Raw genomic sequence first — 22994 nt, 5'->3', positions numbered from 1 at the left:
AAAGAAAAAAAAGAAAAAGAAAAAAAGAGCATCTCGCCTTTAATATCTCTAGAGTTTCTAAAAATAAAAGAAGTCACTTTCGTATAAATTCTGCAGTAAACCAATACAATAATCTTTTCCAACCTATAGAAATATACCATTTTTTTGTTATTTCTTGGTTTGCTTCGCAATATACCACATTATTTCCAACCAAGAATACATTGATATATCTTTTTGGTAAAAGAAAAAAAAGTATATATTTTTTAACAATAAAAAATAATATATTGATAGTATCATTTGTATATTAATTGGTAAAAAGTTTGCTAAACAAAGTTGGTGCCTATCAAATATAAAAAAAATAAAAGCTGGTGCCTGATATAAACAAATTTGGTGAGGCCTGTGATATTAAAACCAACTTCCATTTTTTACAAAGAAAAAGAAATAATAATAATAATAATAATAAAAATAAATTATTATTGTTGAAATTATTGAGCAAAACCAAAACAATTCATCTTTCCAAAACCAATTGAAATTTGCCAAACTTTATTTTAAAGTTCCTTTTTTATTATTTTAGGGCAATAAAAGGTAATGGATCGACAGGGGCAAGTATGTAATTTGAGCAACTGGCAGAAGTATATGTATCACGTACGGAAATGAAACAAAATTGGAAAAAAGAATGGGCACGTTTCGCGCTTCGGGAGCTCCAGTGTTCTGAGACCCTTAGGCTTACATAGCATCTGCAAAAGCATAATTTCAAATGTCGTCTCGGACTCTTTTCTCTTTTTGGTTTTGTTTTTTTTCCCTCAGTCACGCGGAGGAAACACCAAGAAGCCCCATTTCCTCTCCAAAAGATATACATTTTCCCGAGAAACAAACACCATTCTTGAGTTGGCTCTGAAAGCTGGAAAACAAAACCTGAGCGCTTCCAGCGGTTACAGATACAGGATCGCTCGCCGAAGCCCCACTTCTACTCTCTCTCTCTCTCTCTCTTTCTCTATCGCCATTAACAAAAGCATTTTTCATCATCCTCGGTGCTTGAGCAGGTTTTTTTTTTTTCTTCCTTTGTGCAGAGGCTACGTTTTCAGTATGTAAGTTTATTTTTATTTTTAATTTTTTGCTTATGATACTTCTGTCAAATATTTCTTTTTTTTTTTTTTTGGTTTGTTTATTTATTCTTTTATTAGTGAATAACAGAAATGGGCAGAGGAAGGAAGACGGAGACTATCAATGTGAACGGAAAAGAAAAAGGTGAAAGAAAGTGGACTTGGAATTGTAGTGTAACGGCTAGGAATTTGAGGAAAAGTGACCTTGCTGGTGTGATATTCGGATGCAAGCACGGAACCATCAAAGACTGCTTGAAGGAATACTTATTTGGTTCGTAGTTTTAGTCTTTAATATGTTTTGCAATATGGTCCATACTCATTCACTCCAAAATGTATGGAAATTTCGTTTTTTCCAACTTTTATTATTTTATTTTTTTATTGCAGGATTACCAGCTCCTCATATCTCATATGTGAAGAACATTGATCCTGGTTTACCACTGTTTTTGTTCAACTACAGTGACAGAAAGCTCCATGGTATATTTGAGGCTGCTAGTCATGGAAAGCTCAATATTAATCCGAATGGCTGGACTACTGATGGTTCAGATACCCCATATCCTGCACAAGTAAAGGAATTCTTTCTTTACCATTTTGTGATTTATTGTTCTTATTAGAATTTTTTTTTCTTTTTAATTTAGTAGCTTGTTGTTGCTAAAGGGCACCAACTAGTTTATTCTATTTTTGTGTTTAAAGGTAAGGGTTCGAATTCGAATGGAGTGCCAACCCGTGCTAGAGGATCATTTTGGTCCAATAATTTCCAACAATTACTATGCACCAAAGCTTTTCTGGTTTGAACTTGACCGGGATCAAACAAGCAAATTAATCTCCATGTTTTCGTCTGTACCGATCACTTCGATTAAGAAGGGTGTTAAGACACATTGGTTAAACACAAGTGGTTCTTACCCTAACAAAACTAACACAGAATGTTGCTCCTCATGGGATGCTCCTGGTTTGGGTGAAGAAAATTGGGTGTCAGAAACTGTGCTTGTTGGTGATAATGCGGAAAAGAATGAGGATGGGGTTGGACTTGTCGAACCAAACAACTGGCCTTCTTTTGCTGCTGCTGCGGGAGGTGTGCAACCTTATCAGCAGAGAAAATGGAGCTCTCTATTTAAAGATTCAACCACATCTGATGATCAGAAAGGAATTGAAGATATTACAGCATTAACTCAGGAGTTAAGTCACCCTTTTGATGCTCTTGTGGATGAGGATGGAGAGGAAGTGATTGATGATGAACATGCACACTTCAAACCGAGTGATGAATGCACGTCATCTTCAGCCAGTACAAAAGAAAATATATCGAAACATAGTGAGTGTGAAGACAGTATGGTGGATGGGACCATATCAGATAATATTTATTCTCCACAGGCTGCATTTGCTTTGGAAATGGAGTTGTCTGGTGGTGTTCAATCCGTTGTAGCCAAGGTAATAGACCTGTCAATCATCTGTTAGCTCTAGCATTTGAAGGTTTTCGTACCTTTTAATCTGGTATAATTTTTTGTGAGATATTATAAAAGCTGGAGAAGGAAGTCATAGAGCTGATTCTCATTTGAAACAAGCCAAGAAAATTTGTTCCATGCAGATGGATCTGGTATGGCTCTTGCCTCAAAACGTTTTCAATTTTACCTTTATGCACTTTCTTCTACTGTAAATTGTTTTTTTTCCTGAGGCGAGTTCTTAAAGTATTAGTGTTGAACCCATCTTCCTGTATCATTTGTTTTGACTGTGTGCATTATGTCCTTAGGCAAGTTGACTTTCTGTCCGTATATGGTTTTGTCCACAAAATGTATACCCAAATATGTCATGTTCAGTATATAATTCTTATGAATTGTTACTGTAAGATGACTGCTTTTTTATTGAACCTGTGAATTAATTAATTTGAACATGATTATGAGTTGTCCAGGTTGAATCAAAATTACAAATTCGAGCCTTAAAAGACAGGTTGAACCTCCTGGAATCTGGGTCGAGTGATGAACAAGAAGAGTTAGAGCTGACTAATGAACCTGTTAAAAACCTTGATGACTCAATACTTATAACAGGAGGATTTGACGGTTCTTTGTGGCTTTCATCTCTGGACTGTTACCATCCTTCTCGAGATGTTTTAGAATCCCTCTGTCCTATGAATCTTGTACGTTCACATGCTTCGGCAGCAAAGCTCAATGGTGAAATCTACGTTTTTGGTGGTGTATACGATAACTGGTGTTATGATATAGGTAATATTATGAAGTATTCTTTTGACTTTCATTGTCTACCACTTATTCTCTATTCAAGAGGCATTTAATTTTTTGTCTTTTATTTGGAAATGTGAAGTTGAATCGTACAATCCGGTGAAGAATCTGTGGACTATTCGTCCTTCTTTGGGTCAAAGAAAGAGGAACTTGGCAGGAATTTCTTACAATGACAAAATTTTTGCAATTGGTGGAGGAAATGGAGTTGAAAGCTTGTCGGAGGTAGAAATGTTTGATTTGGATGTTGGAAGGTGGATACCCAGTCGTTCACTGCTGCAGAAGGTAAATTTTATTGGGTTATACAGGCATAAGCTTTACCAGTTCATGTAAGAATGATAGGCATGTATCAAATGGCATTGTAATAAATTAATAAAACAATAAAATCCCAACATATTTTTATGGAGAAAAATTGTAGCAAGAGCTTTTTGTATATGTTGCAAGTTGCAAATCTTATCATTTTGTTGCATATAGAAGTGCTTTTGGATAAGATACACCACACCCAGCTCTTTGGACATGATATGGACATAACAATTAAATCCGATGTTTGACCAGAAAAGATAATATTAAATCTAATATTGTACCAGTGACCAAATAATTTTTTTGAGATACGAGAATTTTGTATGGTTGTGCTCACTGGTCTAACTACAAGTTTATTATCATTCTTTGTTATGTCAGAGATTTGCTCCAGCTGCCGCAGAAATTAATGGTGCAATTTACGTTGCTGGAGGATTTGATGGACAATACTGCCTAAAGTAAGATATCATTTTTAGATTTTTTTAATTTCTATCTGATCTTTGATTTCTTGGAACCGCCAGTGTAAATTTCTTTCACAAGGTACCAATTGTTGAGGAGAAATCCTGCTTAATTACGCAAATATTATAACATTATACGGGTTTAATACATTAAAGCATTAAAGTATTTACACTACATTCCATTACTCACTGATACGTGCAAGACTGACTTCAAAAGTTTGGATTAGAATAGTCTCCTTTTTGCCTTCCATGGTGAAAAGAGTAAATTTTGCCCTTGTATATATGTGTTTTCATGTTTTGCCATTATTCCAAACTCTTTAACAACATTTAGATTTCAGTCTCAAATTTTTCTTTCAAACCTTTTCATAAATTTCATCATTGTTAGATTCACTTGAATTATGGCATTATATTGTGGTATAGGTAGCATGAATTCTGAAATATCATATGTGGAGTTGACCCTGGTTTGACTGAAGCATCTCTCTTGCTTCTCACAGGTCAGTTGAAAGATTTGACCCCCGAGAGTATTCATGGAGGAGACTTCAGAGCATGTCCACGATGAGAAGGTGTCATTCTTTGGCCGTTCTGAATGAAAAACTGTGAGTTTATTTCCTGTCTTAATATGGCCTGTAATTATTGATTCAACTATTGGACAAATTTTAATGCTTATTCTAGACCTATGAAATTGACCTAAAACCTATGAAATCGACCCTTTAAATTTAATTTTAAAAAGATAGACCTAGCTCAATTAAGCAAACGACCTGATAAGAGACTGATTACGTATCATTATTATTATCATAATCGTTATTGACAACATTTTGGCAGATATGCTATTGGGGGCTTTGATGGAGAGAAAATGGTCTCGACGGCTGAGGTTTTTGACCCTCGTAAAAGTTCATGGATGATGGAGGAATCAATGAGGGAAAGTCGGGGATATTCTAATGCTGTGGTGATTGGAGATGCAATTTATGTAATTGGAGGCTTGAGCAATGGGGAACAAATTTTAGACACTGTATGCAATTGCTGTTTCTCATATCTAATATTTTCAAACTTCTATGATTTTTTTTTTATTTTTTTTTTTATGACTCTTTCTCAATAAATGTGCAGGTGGAATGCTACAAGCAGGGTGTTGGATGGCATGCAATTAATTCTAAAGCTATTGGGAAAAGAGCTTTCTTCTCAGCCTTGAGTTGAGGACAAACCAGTGTGTCTATATGCCTCGGCAATTTCTCTGGAGGGTTCTCTTTTTTCTCTGTAAAAATAATAAAATAAAATAAAAGAATTAAGGTCGTAACGTTATGGCTACGGCATTTGTTTTCCATGAAAAAGAGGGAAAAAAAAAAGAATTGGAAAACACAAAAAAAGTTACGATTATAAGCGTAATATGAAATTCTGCCTTTATGAGGGGCAGGATAATCGAGCTTACATGAACATATTTATGAAATTCTGCCTTTATGAGGGGCAGGATAATCGTGCCTACGTGAACATATTAGCAGTTCAATGAGTAACATAACAAATTTTTGTCCTTAGAACACAACGAATTCTTTCTTATAATCTATTATTCCTCCCATGCGCACTCATTTTAACTGACCAGAGAGATGTCAAATACATTTTAACCAACTACTTGATCCAAAAAGAATGAAAATGTTTAGAAAAATGAAAATTTCAAACCCCTCAGACATTTCCAACTCCAGCTATTGGGATTTAATGTGGATCGAGGGTTGAGTGAGTGCGGTCGTTTTCACTTGATATTGATACCATGAAACGATGGCAAGATAGCGACGAGTGGGTCTCCATAGCCAACGGCTTCTGTTATACATAATTGAAAAGTTCATCTTTCAGTAAACTAAAACTATGATATTTCAGTATAGAGACCAGAATATATTTACGGGGAAAACATATCTATTACATGTGCAAGTGCAGACTGTTGAAGTCTAAAATTGATAAAATCTTAATGAACAAGATGTGCTTCCCTAAAGCCCTTGCATCTTACACCATAAAGAATAGGAAAACCAAGTAAGCCAAAAATTTGTTCATGATAAAAGATTTTCATTAATAACTCGCAAACAAAGTTTGTATATGTTGGACACATGGTTTCTGTATAGCTTAATTGTGCCTACATTTTATGATGGCAAATTAGAACTCCATAAACAGCACAATGTAGCAACTCAAAACATTAAATATGTAAATAATTTTTTTTTAGGTATTTACCTTCATCATTGAAGAGGATCTTAAAAACTTCTCCACCAACATCCGACTGCTCAACAAATCAGGAATAACATATCATGAAAAGCATGCAACATGACCCTGCAACTATATTGAAAGTGAACTCAAAAATAGATTTCACCTTCACAGGAAGTTCAGTGCCAAACTGCTCCACATATCCAATTACTTGTCCCTCTTTAATAACATCACCCTGTAAATTAAAGAACCAAGTGAACCCAAACTATGGCTAGGCAGCCAAGATGATTTTCACAAATATTTCTCTCAGTTCCCAAATCTAGTATTTTCGGTTCTTTTCTATTTATTTTTTTTTTTTTTTCTATAAGAAATTGAGAATTCCTAAAATCATTGTTTACATCCAGTTTAGCTAAATTAGGATCTTTGAAGAAATGGCCGGAACTAACACCTATCTTTTCAAAAAAGCTTATTTCAGATTTCTCACAATTTTGTTTCCAGAACAAAAGCTTCATTTTTTAATTGACAGATTGAAACCATTGAAAATACACGAAATTTTAAACCTAAGGATACATATCAGCAAACTGGCTTACAAGGTTATTTTGCTCCTAAAAATCCATAAACATCAAAATATTAAAATGATGACAAGCATTGATATGCAACTGGTACCTCTTTGCATATAGGTGGTTGCCTCTTTTCTTTCACTGTTCTGCCTCTTTGGAATTTGCCAACCTAACAAAGAAGTAAAATTAGAGGAAAATTAGAGGACATAGCGTAAATATTGATCATAACAAAGAAAGTACAATACTGCCTCTCCCTACTTAGGAATGACACATACTGTTGGTGAAGATACAAGAATATAGCCACTGCTTCCAGAAGCCTCCAAGGCTGCTAATTTTGATATCTTCTGTGATGCAACATTTTTGAATGGACTGGTCTTTTCAGATGAGGACTTTGGTGGTGATGGAGGTGGAGCAGCAGGAGTTGATTCAACCATGGGTTTAGATGGAATAGGTGGTGGTGTTGTTGGTGAGATGCTAGACAAAGGAGTTGTGGTGGCTCCAACGTTCCGCTTCAGATGCATTTCAAAGTCTCCAACCTATTACAGAGAACGTACAACATGTACTAGTCAGGTAAGAATGTACATGAAACCAACAATTTAAGAAGCCCCTGCTATATAGCAAAAATCTTGGAGAATTGTTGTTATTAAAAGTATCTACTATCTAAGCTTGATATACATAATTGGGCTCATTTCCGAACCACAACCCCTGCCATACAGCAAGAATCTTAGTGAATATTTTTATTAAAACTATCTACTATATACGCCTCCATATAAATAATTGGACCCATTTCCTAACATCTCCTTTCTTGTCAGTTTAGTATATTATAGTCCACTTATAATTTTAATGAAATGAAAATGTAAATGATATGCCACTTAAGTCTCAATTGCATGCTCACTCTGTTGAAAATAAATACCTCATAATCCCTTCATACATCATGCTCTGTGTTTTACAAGTGTTTACAAAATGTACAGAAACTTCTTTCTTACACTGCATACACACTAAACTATTAGAATGTTTAGCAAGGAAACCAATTGCTTGAAACTGGATAGAATAGAAGATTACCTTTAATTTCAGTTCAGCAATCTCTGTCTCATCACAGACCTCTAGCATCAAAGCCTGAAGAGTTAGAAGCAAAACCCTATTATGTATCAAATGAAAAGAATGCAGAAAAAGATTGTGGTAGCAAGAGGAACTATCAATGTCAAGAAAAATGAGATTAGTTCAATCAATACTTGTCAAGACCAAATAAATGTAATCCAATGTAAAGAGTAACCGTCATTACAACTAAAGGTAGCCCCTAGGTTCCACTTAGCCTAAAAATGGTCCATAAGTTCATTGTATACTTATTTGAAGCTTACATGTATTCAGAATCACCCATCACACTATTGAGAATTGGAGTTTCTGAAAACAGCTAAAACTATTTTGAAATACAAGAAGCAGCCATAATTGATAAATGCAATATCTGTGTACAACTAATCCAAATAAGTTATAACTAAATTGGTGCCTTGCCATTGAAAAAAAAGGTACATTGATGGAGTAAAAAGAGAAAACTGAAAAAGTTGCATCAGGAAAAGAAAAATGTTCACCTCAAATCCATTAGGAAAAGTAGCACTCCGAGGTGTTTTCTCCAATGAGCCTTGTTGAATGCTATCTGATGAAACTGCCTGAGTGTGAGTATCATATAGGTGTCTGTTTCTTGAGAGAAGTCTTATACATCTTTGACTAAAGATAAATATGTTTTGCATTTGTTTATTTTTCAAACTAGTTAAATTTTGTTAAATTATTTTATCTTAATCTGAAAAGTCTTATCATTTTTATTTTATTTTTTATATTTCTAATTTCTCAAAAATTCCAAAATTCCACTTCCTCAATAAGTTATAATTGATAGCTTATAATTAAGAGTTCAGCAACAATGGTTGTAACCATTACAACTTATAAGTGTAATTATATATAATAGAAAACATTTTTCTTTATATTTTGTACAAGCAAAAGAATAGGATTCACTTAACACTTATATAATTTTTAAAAAATATTTTAAGACTGACACATTATATTTTTATAAGCTTGTGTTGGCTGAAAATTCACATCACTGCTGTCTAGACAGGCAAAGCACACTAGTAAAGGACTGTTCCAGATCAAGAATACAACAAGAAGATGTTACTTCTAATTTCTAAAAGTATCAACATGTTGTACATATCCAATTTGAATACAGCTATCCTACAACTGCCTAAAATCTTCAATTGCACAAAAGAAAAAAATTACCAGGTAACATGAAATGATGAACATCAACAGCTAAGTTAGACTCATTAGATAAAATATTAAAATAAAATTAACCTCACCATTGGACTTGGATGTCTCTTTAGCTTCTGATGTCTTTACACATGATATTAGCATTGTCTTCTGCATTTTTGGAGAATAAATTAACTTCTTACTAACTGTCGAGCTTTGGATGCAAGAACCACTTGGGGTGGGTCCGCAGGCATTATGCATAGGGACAACACCAGACTTCACAAGTAAGGACCGTGCATTTGAAACAGCGCCAGCAGAACCTAAAATTCCATAATGCCTTATAACCACCTTGTTGTATATCTACTTCTATAACAGCTAAACAGTAATGCGAAGACAATCATGTATATGCATACAAGCATGTAAGTACAAAAGGAAAAAAAAAAAAAAAAAAAAACAAGTATGATGATGATAAGCATAAGCTTTAACTGACTGGTTTAGATAGTAAAAGTCAACTTTTCAGTTCTAAGATACTAGTCGGAATCAAGGAATCCATTAATGGAATTCAAGTTGCAAGAAATATACCATTATGTTATATTTTTTAGGGGAACTGACAACAATTATGAAAGTGTGGCTTGTGAAAGCTAACAACTAAAAGTGATTAACTATACAGCATTTATTCAATTTATTTGCAACAGATTCAGTCAACAATTAGCAATGGCGCGCTATACAACATATATAAAACAAGCCCACCTTTTGTTAATAGAGCAATTAACAGATTCAGCCAACAATTAGCAATGGCGCGCTATACAACATATATAAAACAAGCCCACCTTTTGTTAATAGAGCATACTTATTAACATTGAAAATTTATTACAAAATATTTAAGTAATATCTACTCTAAAATGGAAATTTATTTTATTGTGCTTCTCTATTAATAAAGGTAATTAGCACCGCAACAAGTAACACAAAGATTACAAAATATCGTTAAATGACGCAATCTAAAAGCATAGCTACCAAATATGTTCATTGTAGAGCGTCGTCACTAGCTTAGAATCAATAAAACTTCTAATTATTAATAAGAAAACAAAAACAAAAATAAAAGATTGAGCATCTGATAATGTAGATCCATTTGGTTCAAGAAAAATCCGCGTATATATAAATGAACCTTATCATTCATATCTATGCAGCTTCACATAACAAGCAAAATAATAATAATAATAATAATAATAATAATAATAATAAAAAGCATTTGAAAATAGCGGATCCTACCTCTCTGGAGCTTAAATTTCTAATTCAAGATTCATAGTTCCATTTAATTAGCATTTAATCAATCATGTAGAAAAAAAGAGTGAGAATAAGTACGAGTAAGAGAACGAGCTCTGTTTGGTTCTCCAGAAACAGAAAATGAGAGAATTTCTAACGCAATCCAAAGAATTTTCCTTCATTCCGTTAGCTCAGTTTTATCCAGGAAACGAGTATACAAACAGGAAAAAGTCACTCAAAGATTCACATATATATCTCCGTCCAAAACGCTCATATTCAAATACATACGAATATACATAGATATATATATATATATATATAGAGAGAGAGAGAGAGAGATACAGGGGAAGGATCGGAGCACAGCAGGGGACTCCATGGAAGGAGAGAGCGAAGCGAATCGAATCAGGCAAAATGCAGGTGAGGAACGATATCTTTGGAGGATCTAACGAACCGGAAATGGAGTAGTGGGGGTCCAGATAGCAATTTATACTTAAAATTTGGGGGCAAAATCGAGAGCTTGAGACCAAAAAATAAATATAAAGTCTCTGCTCTAGAGCACAGTTGGGGTGGTGGTTTGTCTTCGAAATCTCCGCCTTTTCTCATTAGTTTCTCCGTTTTCGTTTTCATTGTTGCTCGCTAACCTACGCCGCAATAGTACGGTGCTTTCAGTCTTACGTGGCACTTATCTAGCGCTCTCTCCGAGAATTAAAGTTGGGCTTTTCCATACGACAGGTCGTAGGATCATATTGCTTGCATGCCTTCTCTTGTCAGCATTATAATGCTCACTCATGTACATGAACCACCAGGCTGTGGCGGATTTATATCTACTTGATTATCTTTGGATCGAGTGTTTCCCAGATCAAAGGATAGTTTGCTATTTTAAGATAGTTTTGTAAGACAATCAATTTATTATTGGACATATAATCGTTTGAAAAATATCATCACAACTTAAATTAACGAACAATAGTTTTAGATTAATATCTTATAACATCATATTACATTGGGTTTTTTTTTTTTTTTTTGGTATATCATATTACATTGACTTGTTTTTTTAGATGATGTATAATTATACAATTCAATATGTCCAAAAAATAAAAAAAATAATAAAAAAGAGATAACAGGACCAAAAAAAGTGATAAATAATAGAAAACATATAAAAGTTACAACCCAAATAATATTAGAGCAATTAAATGTGGTTACAAAAAATTTGGTAACATGACACTGCCATATTAATATCTCATATCAAATTTACAATAATATCATAATTTAAATTTATTTAGAATAATTTTTAGATTAATATCTTATATCTACATATTACATTGATTTTTATTTTTTTAAACTTATGATGGATAATTATTTAATAATTCAATGTGTCAAAAAAAAAAAGGTGATAAATAATATTAAACATATTAAAATTACAAACAAAATAATATTAGAGCAGTTAAATGTCAAATTCGCGACTTAACACTACTATATTAAAAATTCCAATTAGCAGATTCAGACAAAAATAATGGTTAACCGAATACCCCCGAAGAAACAATTTCCCATCCCATTTTCCACCTAGTTCCTGTGGCAGTTATGTCCAACCTTCTATCACATGCTCTGCTCTCTTCAACGTCAAAAATTGGTGGTAGGTTACGGCATTGAAGTTTCTTGAGACTGAACAATTCATGAAAACATGCTATGCCAATCCACAAAACGAACTAGGTAAGCGATTAGGTCTTGTACACCAACAGAATAAATAGTCTCGAATACAAAGCAGATATCATGAGGGATAGATAGCTTCTTATACAGTTTTTGAGAGAGCCCCAGCTGCGAATAGAAGATTCCTTCTAGAAAACTGCATTTAAATTACAACAAGTACATTGTGTAAAAAAAAGCTCTTTATAATGAATTGCAAAACAGTCATTAACTTGCTTTTTATTCTGTAAAAAACAAAAAGTAGAAGTTATAAATTGAACTTACTCGCAGACTGTAGACAGGGGTAGACTTTGTTGGCAGAGTTTTCAATGATCTCAGCCTACTTGTATTTCCACTTTTGCTGAGAAAATTCAATAGTCTTAATAAACAAACACTACAATTTCTAAACGAGGAACAACTTTGAATTGAACAACGACTTGAGTTACTTTTCTTCGGTTCTAGAAACCTTAGTACTTGTAGTTACATCCCATAGTTTTACAGTGCAATCAGCAGAACCAGACGCAAGAAGTGAGCCTTCACAACTGACAGACAAAAATTTTCGGATATCAGCCACAGGATTAAATTATTCTATTTTAGGTTTAAAATAGAGCAAAAGAAAATATATTCTAACACCAAAAGGTCACCTGAAAGCAAGTGTCCAAACACATGAGGTGTGAGCAATCAAAGGCGTAACACATCGGCCACTCGACAGGTCCCACATCATGATTGCACCATCTTCATCACCAGAAGCCATATATCGACCATCAGGTGACATTGCCAAAGACAAAATCATACTCCTGTGACCAATGAATATACGGACACATTCCCCAGTTTGTACATCCCACAATCGAACTGTTTTGTCACTAGAACCGGTAGCAATGTAGTTGCAGTTGGCATGCCATTGTACACACTGGTATAATACATTTCAATTCATCAGAATTGGTTCTTAAGCTTAGCACATGGTTGATATTCAATCAAATAATATACATGGGCTGGCTTCATATCATTCAACAATATCGTACAACCTACATCTAACACTTATTTCAGGGTTCAGGAACCACTGGTTCCCCTTTAAGAGATTAATTGATGCAGAATGGACTTAAAGAAAGATGTTTACACAACCCCTCTTGATGGTTCCTTGTTTAGAAGCATCAAACATTGTTTATACCACGAACACAGAGAGAGAGAGAGAGAGAGAGAGAGAGACTAACATCAACATCAGATAAATGCCCTGCCATTATTCGTAAAGGCTGTACTCTGTCCATAGACCAAATTCTTGCAGTCCGATCATGTGATGCACTGGCAAAGTAATGTCCCACAGGACTAAACTGTATCAAGGAATAAAGAATAAACATTAGAGAAAATTAGAGAATACAGGAATTTAAATAATTAAAAGGTTTGAATACACAAAAAGGTAAGCTAGGAAGGAAATAAACAAGGAAGAGAAGTAAAGAAACAATTGTACTGAACACTATTAAAGATATAAAAAACAGATGCAATTAAATTAGGGAAACACAATGGATTTATAAAAAAGTAAAATACTAAAATAACAACCCCAATAATGATGTCTCAATAGAGGAAACGACAACAAGTAATGCATCTAGAAGCAAAAGTATTGCTTAGCCAAACTTCTTACATCCACCATTCAATGTTTGCCTCCAAAAGTTAGGGGGGGAAAATGCAATAGGATTTACTTACATATAAGAATCAATAGAAAGCGAACAGGAAAAAGCTAAAATATATGACATGATATTAGAAAATATAAGGTACAGAATACATACACTACCAAATAGGAAATATGATAATTCTTTTTCTTTATCTTATATTTTTTTAGTCAACTTCGAAAAAGTTGGCCATTGTTATCCCAAAAAAACAGTACATACGTGAGAAAAATGTTTAAGGACATAGCAAGTCAATCAGTTTGCCTCATTCACAAGATGAAATCAACTAATTTGCATATTGAGAGGCACCAAATCCTTACTTGCAGTTCTCAACTCAAATTAAAATAGTAGTAATGCAAAAACAAGACTCAAAATTACAGCGTAAGCAAATACCTATGGAACATTAAGAAAAATAAAAAGTATGCAGAAACAAAATCCAGTTCAGAAGATCAGATTTCTACCTGAACATCCCATACAGGATAATTATGACCCTTATAGCAAACAAGGTTGGCATTTAATTTTGAGCTCCATAACCGAACTGCATCACAGCAATGCAGTTTTCTCATAAGAAGTTCAGTTAATACCATAAAATATCTAAGCACGAAAAAACTAGCAGTGTAGAAAGAATGTGATGGTAATGGCAAAATAGATTAATTTACCTGTTGAGTCTGAAGAGGAGGAAAGTATAAAATCCCCTAGAGGACTAAATGTTGCAGAATAAACTGGTCCTGAATGACCCTGAAATAACGTGTAAGGTCTTTTTCCTCCATTTGACCCAAGTGTATGTTCATTTGGAGTTGCATCACTTTCACCCTGCAAAGTGGCTAAACCAGTACGAGTTAACATCCAAATTTCCCTGATATATGAGCAGCATGGAGGAATTGAACTTAGAAGCAATGGTAGCATGCCCAATCATATGCAAATGAATGATTTAACTATGAGTGAAAGTATGGAAAGGACATATGAAACAATGCTAACATACAGCCATCTGTATAGAGATGGGTCCAATTCTCCATGAGATGCAAACCCAGACAAAACAAAACAAGAATTATCCAGAACTCTGTGCACATAACAACATCTTAATAAACTTCCTCAAAATATTCATTCAACTAAAATCATAGAAAAGTCTCTTCTTTCAGAAGTTTTGCAGTATAAACTATAAAGCATTAAAGCATACACACATCTATCCATTTAGTTACAACATGAAATACAGAAATAGACACAAGTGAACTCTGAAAAGATATGATTTTTTATGCCAAGAGCACAAAGTAATTAAAAGAAATAATAAACATCAGATAAACTGAGCGGTATTAATACTTACAACCAACAGCCTGTTGCCCAAGCTTTGCCATATCCCAAACCTGTGCAAAAATGGCTCAAAAATTAGCAAGCACAAAAAACAATGAGATGCGCATGGGATAAATTATGACATGGGATACAACCTTCAGTGATGAGTCTGAAAATCCACCAGCAACCAAAGATCCGTCATGGGATATAGATGAACAGTTTAAACTACAGAGAAAAAAGACAAAACGATAAGCAAAGAGTACAAAAATGCAATTCAATTATTCGAACACCAACGAACCAATGTTAACCCAACAAAGCATTACCCGTTATGTGTATTGATAAATGTGTAAAAGCTGACAGATGGCAATGCAACACTACTCAACTGTACGCGATTTCTTAAGTCTTCAAGAATAGACTGTTCAACCTCAGCTGGGCTGAAGCAACAAATAAAAGATTAATCAATAGCCTTAAATCAGAATCATAATATTAACAAACCATCAGTTTCTTACACACCCACACACTGATGCGAAATCCATCCAAGTTTTTATGTGGGCAAATTGACTATTATATGCCTCATTTATTTACTAATTAGGTACTAATAAACGAAACAAACGTATGAATAATAGATAAAGTAATGTTATGCTCTTACAGGGTCAAACAATAAAACAAAAGTATGAATAATTAGATAAAAGTAATTGTATGCTCTTACAGGTGCAAACAAGGAAGACAGGAAAAAACATGGGGTGTGGGGGAAGAGATTAAAACCTCGTCTAACACTACTAAAATGAGAGCGGGAAAGAAAGAGAGAGAGAGAGAGAGAATCTTGAAAATACATTACTGGCAAAGCAAGCTCTGGTTTCACTCGTGGTGCCGTAGGTATAGAGTTAGCCTCAGGACGTGCAGTTTTTCCTGTTACATTAACAGCCTTGTCCTTTTTTAACTTTTTAATTGAAGCCCCTTGTTTTCCTCCATCCGCAGATCTTTTCTGAACAGAAATAGATACCATAAAAGTTGTGGGTATGCATCCAGATTTTGACAGCATCAATAGAATAGACATTATATTATATATAAGAAAAGTAAACAATCACAAAGACAGAATTTCAATCGAGTACTTTGTCCAGTTAAAAAGTAACAATATGCATTTGAATGGCATTTGCACCTTATTCTCATCCCATTCCAATTCTTTGGTTTCTCCTTCTGCCTTTTCAGAATCTGAAAGCAAACTCCCAGCCTTTTCTAAGCGTTCTTCCAAGGAATCTTCAAGCAACTATGACAAAAATATGATCAAAGCCATATAAAAGTTAGCAACAACAACAACAAATATCCTCAGCTCCTAAAAATATGCAACTTAAACTGTCATGGTGCTAAAAAATATGCATCTTAAACTGTCATAGTGCTCAAAGAAACAAATCCTTGTCAGTAAAAAATAACTTTTTGAAGATTGACCAATAGAAAAATTGTTAATATCAGATCAAATAACCTATCAAAAAATCCTCCCCCACCCACCAAAAAAAGAAAAAATAAATAAAAAATAAAAAGTTAACCAACATATATTGCACACAGGTATGGCATAGCACTAAGGAACCAACCTCACATATAAAGCACATCACTAACAACAAACACATTACAACCAACATGCAGAACAACTTACAAGACATGTATTGATAACATGTGATAGCCTATCAAGGTGCCATTCTTCCTATAGCACCACTATGGGGAAAAATAAAAATACCCAAAGGTAATTGCTTCTCCTGAATTCAATATGGATCTAAAAATTTTAAAGCAAAAGGCAGATCTATTACTGTTGATTTATATGATGACAGAAAAGTCTTTACCTCCACACCTCAATGATGTAATAGTATGAAACCAAAAACTTTAATATTTTAAAAGCAAAAAGATGATTCAATATATGTTTAAAGATTGTTGTACTTAATGATAATATAAGTCTATCCTTGCAACTTCTTGATTCCAAAAACAACAGCATCCAACTCCTGGCTGAAAATTTTAAATTAAAACATGAACAAGACCACGTCAGGCACAAAATGAGAAATTTAACTCACCCCCCAATGTACTTCCTTCTGATTTATTTGATTGGCTGCATCCTGGCTGCCTCCAATCACAGTGACAACATCAGCATCATCACATATTGAGCTTGGCGGTCCAGGAGAAACTACAAAACCATAAATTATAAATTAGTTATGCAAACGATAAAAAGTAGTAAGTCGAAACAAAATATTATTACATAAGCAGTCCAACGATATACCCTGGAAGTTGATATGTTCATTGATAATCCCAAGTATAGTTGTGGACTGTGGTTTTTGTAGAAATTGCAGCAGAAGGTCATAGGAATACTGACAAGACAGCAAACAACAAATTTGTTGGTAATTTACATAAATATGTTCCATCTTATCTAAATAGAACGAAAACCTTGTAGTGCTCATGAATATATAATAAAAACATGCTGACACCTACTATCAGAAAACTCAACCAACACCAAGATCTAGAACTTCAGCAGAAATACCATATATATATATATATATATATGAACAACACTATAATGAATTTTGAACAGTTTACAGTATCCCAAAAAGTTCCAGCAATCATTTAAAGTAACTGATCCAGTTCCTAGGAATACATATATGTGTGTGTGTGTGTGTATATATATATATATCAAACTACATGAGATAAATTTATACTTGTGCGGAAACAGGTTTGTCTAATCACCATAGCATGACAAGTGGCAAAATTATAGTGCATGAGTATCCTAACAAGAATGGTGTAACAAACATCGCAAAACCATAATTTTGACACAAACTCTGGTAACAATCTTTTTTAGTCAGATTACCAGATTTAACATATCTGAAATGGTTGCCAAGAAACACTAATAAATTTCAAAGGAACCATGAATAAGACTAAGTATATCCCTGAAAGAAAGATTTTACCTGACACATCTTTATGCTGATTTTGCTCTTCCTAAGAGTATGAGCAAATTCCATCTCCTAAACAAGTACAGGACCATGAAATCTTATTAAGTACTTATTATCATGTAAAAATGTGATACTGAAGGTTTTAGATAGTAACTAACCTCCAGATGTGATGGAGAAAGAACACCTTCCAACTTTTGAAGGTCTCGTAAGTGCATCATTTCATGGTCTTCACGAAAGCTATTGAAGAAAGTGCGTGCTGGAAACATCAACCACAATAGTATAAGATATAAAGTGCCAACGTTAGCACTGATGGACCACTATCATGAGATACAACATCCACAAAACTGAATAAATACAAGGTTGAGGCATACCTTCTTGAACGTGACCATTTGCAACCAGATCCATAAAACAATGTATAAAAACTGGATAAAGCACACGAAGCAATTCATGCTGCAATAGTAATAAGGGTATTAAAAATGGTATAAAACAGTATAAAGACCCCAAACTGAATTTTTACTTAAACAGAAGTATAAACCTCGAAGATAAGTTACCCTGTATGAATCTAGAGAACTATAAGTCCATGACCTCAACTTGCTATACCCATCCTGATACCGTGTTGGAGCATTCTCTGATCTGAGAAAACATGAAGTCCCATTAAGGAACAAAAGCACCTTTTAAAACACACAAAATCAAAATCAACGATGGAACAAAAGAGAATCCACAGATTTCGTTTACAGATAATTCATCATTTTCTAAAGCAACCCTTTCATGTTGATCTTATTTTTCCTCAACTTCTATATCCCATCTCCAGCTACCCTCACTTATTCATAAGCAAATTTTATGACTTTACACGCACCAATTCAAGAGCATATATCTAACATGAAAGAATAATTAACAAGATTGCCCTTTTTGGATAATAATAATAAAAAAAATAAAAAAAATAAAAAACCCTAATAATGAACAAAACTAAACAACACCTTGTTTACGCCAAAACCCTACTTCAGTTAAAATGCTAACAAAATGAATACCCTATCACAGAAAGTTAGTCTCCGCGACCACTATTTTTCCATTCGAGGGTACAAAATATTCACACAACCCCCATTAGAGCTTCATATGCACAATTTCTGCGAACATATAATATATAAATTTTCAATGCCAAAAAAAAAAAAAGAAAAAAAGAACACCAGCCAAGTTATGAAATTGTAAGCATAAAGAGAAAGCGAGAGAGTACTCGGCGAGTGAGAGGATGTGCTTGGCAATATCGGAATCGAATTGGGAAGTGGAAGAGATTGGAGACGCAGAATTGTTGTTGGTGGTGGTGGTCTTGGTATTTTGAAGTTCTTCTTGAAAAGCGTTCTCCGTTTGCTTAAACCCTTTCTTCTTCAGGTACTCCGTCACGAATTTCAGTATACTTTCGTCGTCCATTGATGATAACTCTGCCTCCTTTTCACTCTCGTTATGGTAGCAGCGGACTTTTACTTCGGTTTCACTACTTGGTACCACCTGTTGGATGAGAAAAAGAGATGCAGAAGCAGATTAATAATAAAATTTTATTAAAAGTTTTTATTTCTTTAATTTCCAAATTAATAACATTTTGTTTTCTTGGGCAACAATTTCGAAATTAACATTTTTGCCGGGTCGTTGGAAAACAGCCCGCTTCTAATCAGGGCCGACCAAACTTAATTTGGGCCTTAGAACGAGAAAAAAAGCCCATATAAATAATATTAATCAATATATATACCTCTGCCCAAAAAAAAAATAATAAAAATAAAAAAAGGGAAAACACCCCCACTTTTTCCAAGGAAATCCCCCCAATCCCCACTTTTTCAAAGGAAATCCCCCCAAAAATAATGTAAACAATTTTTTTTTTTTTTTTTGCATAAATCATGTTTAAACGTTTTTGAAATAATTTGATTTTCTTTTATTATGTTGGGTTCAATTAACTCACTTGCAATTATAGCTTTAACCCTCAACTCTTTTGGTGAATTGAGCCTCAATTATAGCTTTAAGCCTCAACTTTGTCACCATTCAACAAATTTTTCTTTTTTATTAAAAAAAAATTCTAAAATAATATATAAACGGTCTCTATAACATTCTACTGTATTTTGACTAAATATTCTGTTTGTTCCAAAAAATCTTCGAGTATCAAAGTTAATATAACATCAAAATTACCCATCAACCAAAATGAAAACAAATTTCAAGGTCACTATTATTATTATTGGTTTATCTAATTCACATGATTGCTCCAACCACTTTTTGAAATGTTATAATTTTTTTTTTTTTGGATACAATTGAAATGTTTTAATTTTTACATATGCTTCTTGAGGAGAAATACTATTGTCACTCACCACCCCTATATATGTTGCTTGAGAGGTACCCCTTAAACAAAAGATGGGCATTTTTGTTCATTTCTATAAAACTTCATATTAGAATTATACATCATCAAGAAAAACAATATTAATTTTATAATACAAGTTTGAAAAAACCACCCCCAACCCAGCCCAACTACATAAAAAAAAAAAAAAAAAAAAAAAGGTTTACAACTCCACACATATATGTAAAACAATTCAGAGGTCTCTCTTCTTTTACACTTTCTTTATTTAAATCTCATCTTTAATTTAGACTTGGGATGAAATTGTGAGGTCAAGGATTTCCCTGAATTCCAGCCTCCTAGTCTCACTATAAAACGTTCTATGTTTATTAGGCCAATATGTTAACCAAATCCATCCTTTTATTTCCCATTCCATTGTCTTTCCAATTGAACCTTTATCAACCTTCCAGAAAACCCTCTCTCCATATTCATCACCGGCAAAAACCACCCCCCCTTGCCTTGTGAAAGGCCTATAAGCACTAGAATATCTATCTCGAAACCAAGCCTTGGGGTTGATCAACGAGATCTTCGATGGCTTCGAAGAGAAAACCTCTCTTCCATCGACACTGTCGTGGAGATACCAATTCAGATTTGCAGAGTATCCGTGGACAGATTCTTCAAATTTCCAAGGTTTCAAGCTCATTGTTACCGTCTCTCCCGCAGATACCTTGAGACCCAAGTAAGGGTTTGGTGGTTCAAATGCACCTTCTATGCTTTTCTCTATCCCAATCTCTCTTGTGGGATTCTCTGAAGATTTGCTCACTGAAACGCTTATTATGTTTGTTTGCAAAGTTGGTGTGAGTCGCAAAGATATTCGCGAAGGGAAATGTTTTTCTGATGCCCCAAAACCTCTCTCGGATAGTAGTGTCTTGTTCAAAAGTTTTATGACATCGCACCTATAGGAAAAATGAAAACAAAAAATTGAAGTTAATTAGAAATAAATAATAAAAACAACCAAAAAAGTTGGTTAATTTATTTCATGAAACGTATCAATTTGGATGAGCTCTCTCAAGAAAATGAAACAAAAATTTCAGTGTATAAAAGATAATTGACCATTTTTTTTTTATTCTACAAAAATAAAATATCTTTTAGTATGAATTTGATTTTAGAAACTTAAAATTGCAATAATAAGATCATTTTTGGGGAAGGAGACTTTTTTTAATAGCATTTATTAATTTGTGACCAAATATATATATAACGCAAGTATATTATGTTAAAATACCATGAAATTAAAATAATTCCTTTTTTTTTGTGGTGTCAACATTCAAGTGCATCCTTTGTTATACGGCAACATGAAAATGAAAATGGACCCTTAACAGTGGTTGTTTCAAGTAGTTGTGGAAATTGATAAACTATCTTTGGGATGCTAGATCCTTGACCCAACTGGGTGTGTTTGTGGTCTGTACCATATATATTCATCTCCGCGTTGTGATAAGAATTTTTTTTTTTCTTTTTTTCTCTTAGATATTACTCCCATAATTTAAAATTTTTTAGCTGTAATTGTTAGTTTTTGTTCCTTCAGATTAGTAAGTGGATTCTTTTTGGTCGAATATTCCCCATCAGTTTGTTTACACTATATATGTATGTATACATACACACACACACACACACACATATAAATGCAGGCACTCAGGTCTATGTATATAATATGCATATTGGTGACTCAATGATAATATGTGCAAAGGTCCAGAATCCCTCCATCTAAAAAAACAAAAAATAAAAAAATAAAAAAAAGAAGAAAAAAAGAAAAGAAAAGAAAAGAAAAGATGACAAATTAATGGAGGGAATATATACCTTATGTTATCAATATTTACCATCACTTCGACCCACATCTGTCGAATGGTAACTCTGTAGTTGAATTGAAGCACACCTTCAAGCTGGTGGTAATTCAAAGAGAATCCCAATCTATCATCAGCTGAATTAGGACCACTCGAGTTCTCAACAGGCATGGCTATTAAAGGGCAATACAACTGAACTTTCCACAGCCCAAATGTCGAAATCGCATAAGAGAAAAGTGGTGATGGTGCTTTTAGAATTCCTTGGCTACTTGATTGGAGTTCTACAATCCAATTAGTAATAGCGAGATTTATGGACCTCATCCATTGTTCTTCCAAGTTAGATCCCAACAGTTTCATCAGCAACTTTGTTCCACGTCTTGATCCACAATTTGCCAAATGGTTTTTCAAAATATTAAGACATTCAGAACGAAGATCTCCAGGAGCTTCATAGATGCAAATCAGGAACAACAGCGTGAGAAACGCGGTGTTGAAGATGTCTTTGAAGTTGGCAATGGAATCTAGCTTTGGGAATTTGATACTCAAGGAGCTGTTATTGTTTGAGCCATAACGAAGAACATCTTTGATAAAATTAATAAAGAGATTGGTTATAGCTTCTTGATCGAGTAACTTAGTGCATTTGGAGCTAAGCTTCAAGGGTTTCGAGGTCCAAAGAGAGATAGGGAGATTAAAATCCACGACTATAGAGAAAGAGGGATTTGAAGTTTGACGATTGTTGGCTATAGAGAGTTTAAGGGATGGTTGGGATGGACTAGGTGAACATATACATAGAGAAATGGAATTTGTTTTCCAGTGAGGGAGTGGTGGAAGGTTTTGAATCCAGGAAAATATATCAGGAAAATCCGAAAAAGCCATGGAAATAGACTAATAAGTTTGAACTATATTTATGTGGCTTGAAGGACTTGAAGAAAATGAAATCCATATCATGGTATTTAAAAAGAACCAAAAGCTATGGCTATAAGAATCTTATTGGGAGGAAAGTC

The 22994-nt window shown here is 33.9% G+C and overlaps 4 protein-coding genes across 5 annotated transcripts; 1 reads left to right on the top strand and 3 right to left on the bottom strand.

Annotated features, from left to right (window-relative positions):
• Positions 1–701: 701 nt before the first annotated feature.
• LOC107413921 (uncharacterized) lies at positions 702–5701 on the top strand. The gene is made up of 11 exons (XM_060819848.1): positions 702–1067; positions 1174–1353; positions 1467–1645; positions 1773–2526; positions 2597–2670; positions 2983–3292; positions 3390–3589; positions 3983–4059; positions 4554–4655; positions 4882–5068; positions 5164–5701. Exons 2-11 carry the CDS (start codon positions 1176–1178, stop codon positions 5248–5250), a joined length of 2148 nt encoding a protein of 715 aa, XP_060675831.1. The 5' UTR covers positions 702–1067; positions 1174–1175; the 3' UTR covers positions 5251–5701.
• LOC125421247 (uncharacterized) lies at positions 5403–10906 on the bottom strand. Of its 2 annotated transcripts, none has more exons than XM_016022016.4 (9): positions 10632–10906; positions 9137–9346; positions 8384–8457; positions 7860–7913; positions 7073–7333; positions 6904–6966; positions 6404–6472; positions 6268–6313; positions 5403–5865 (listed from the first exon to the last, which is right to left on the bottom strand). In XM_016022016.4, exons 1-9 carry the CDS (start codon positions 10663–10665, stop codon positions 5798–5800), a joined length of 879 nt encoding a protein of 292 aa, XP_015877502.3. In that variant the 5' UTR covers positions 10666–10906; the 3' UTR covers positions 5403–5797. The 2 variants fall into 2 exon arrangements, with proteins under 2 accessions (XP_015877502.3, XP_015877503.3); XM_016022017.4 differs by having other exon boundaries at positions 8384–8448; positions 10632–10905.
• Positions 10907–11689: 783 nt separating this feature from the next.
• LOC107413934 (transcription initiation factor TFIID subunit 5) lies at positions 11690–19386 on the bottom strand. Its single transcript, XM_048469537.2, has 19 exons — positions 19076–19386; positions 18396–18477; positions 18216–18294; positions 18003–18100; positions 17860–17916; positions 17181–17268; positions 16978–17087; positions 16077–16184; positions 15751–15902; positions 15241–15351; positions 15073–15142; positions 14952–14991; positions 14290–14454; positions 14092–14168; positions 13181–13297; positions 12614–12879; positions 12416–12511; positions 12255–12330; positions 11690–12129 (listed from the first exon to the last, which is right to left on the bottom strand). Exons 1-19 carry the CDS (start codon positions 19267–19269, stop codon positions 12076–12078), a joined length of 2040 nt encoding a protein of 679 aa, XP_048325494.2. The 5' UTR covers positions 19270–19386; the 3' UTR covers positions 11690–12075.
• An 838-nt stretch (positions 19387–20224) lies between these two features.
• Positions 20225–22994, bottom strand: LOC125420493 (uncharacterized). Its single transcript, XM_048467132.2, has 2 exons — positions 22010–22994; positions 20225–21111 (listed from the first exon to the last, which is right to left on the bottom strand). Exons 1-2 carry the CDS (start codon positions 22864–22866, stop codon positions 20463–20465), a joined length of 1506 nt encoding a protein of 501 aa, XP_048323089.2. The 5' UTR covers positions 22867–22994; the 3' UTR covers positions 20225–20462.

The sequence above is a fragment of the Ziziphus jujuba genome, chromosome 8, assembly GCF_031755915.1.
Source record: "Ziziphus jujuba cultivar Dongzao chromosome 8, ASM3175591v1".
Taxonomy (NCBI): Eukaryota; Viridiplantae; Streptophyta; class Magnoliopsida; order Rosales; family Rhamnaceae; genus Ziziphus; species Ziziphus jujuba.
This window is presented reverse-complemented; position numbering and strand designations above follow the sequence as displayed.

Coding starts and splice junctions, on each gene's coding strand:
- LOC125421247 (XM_016022016.4), bottom strand. CDS start 10,665: ATGGAGTCCCCTGCTGTGCTCCGATCCTTCCCCT. Junction 6,473..6,903: donor AACCACCTATATGCAAAGAG/GTACCAGTTGCA, acceptor TTTAATTTACAG/GGTGATGTTATTAAAGAGGG. Junction 6,314..6,403: donor GCACTGAACTTCCTGTGAAG/GTGAAATCTATT, acceptor TTTGTTGAGCAG/TCGGATGTTGGTGGAGAAGT.
- LOC107413934 (XM_048469537.2), bottom strand. CDS start 19,269: ATGGACGACGAAAGTATACTGAAATTCGTGACGGAGTACCTGAAGAAG. Junction 14,169..14,289: donor CTCCTCTTCAGACTCAACAG/GTAAATTAATCT, acceptor GCTGTGATGCAG/TTCGGTTATGGAGCTCAAAA. Junction 12,130..12,254: donor CCCCTGTCTACAGTCTGCGA/GTAAGTTCAATT, acceptor ATTTAAATGCAG/TTTTCTAGAAGGAATCTTCT.
- LOC107413921 (XM_060819848.1), top strand. CDS start 1,176: ATGGGCAGAGGAAGGAAGACGGAGACTATCAATGTGAACGGAAAAGAA. Junction 1,646..1,772: donor ATACCCCATATCCTGCACAA/GTAAAGGAATTC, acceptor TTGTGTTTAAAG/GTAAGGGTTCGAATTCGAAT. Junction 4,060..4,553: donor GATGGACAATACTGCCTAAA/GTAAGATATCAT, acceptor TGCTTCTCACAG/GTCAGTTGAAAGATTTGACC.
- LOC125420493 (XM_048467132.2), bottom strand. CDS start 22,866: ATGGCTTTTTCGGATTTTCCTGATATATTTTCCTGGATTCAAAACCTT. Junction 21,112..22,009: donor GTAAATATTGATAACATAAG/GTATATATTCCC, acceptor TTTTTCCTATAG/GTGCGATGTCATAAAACTTT.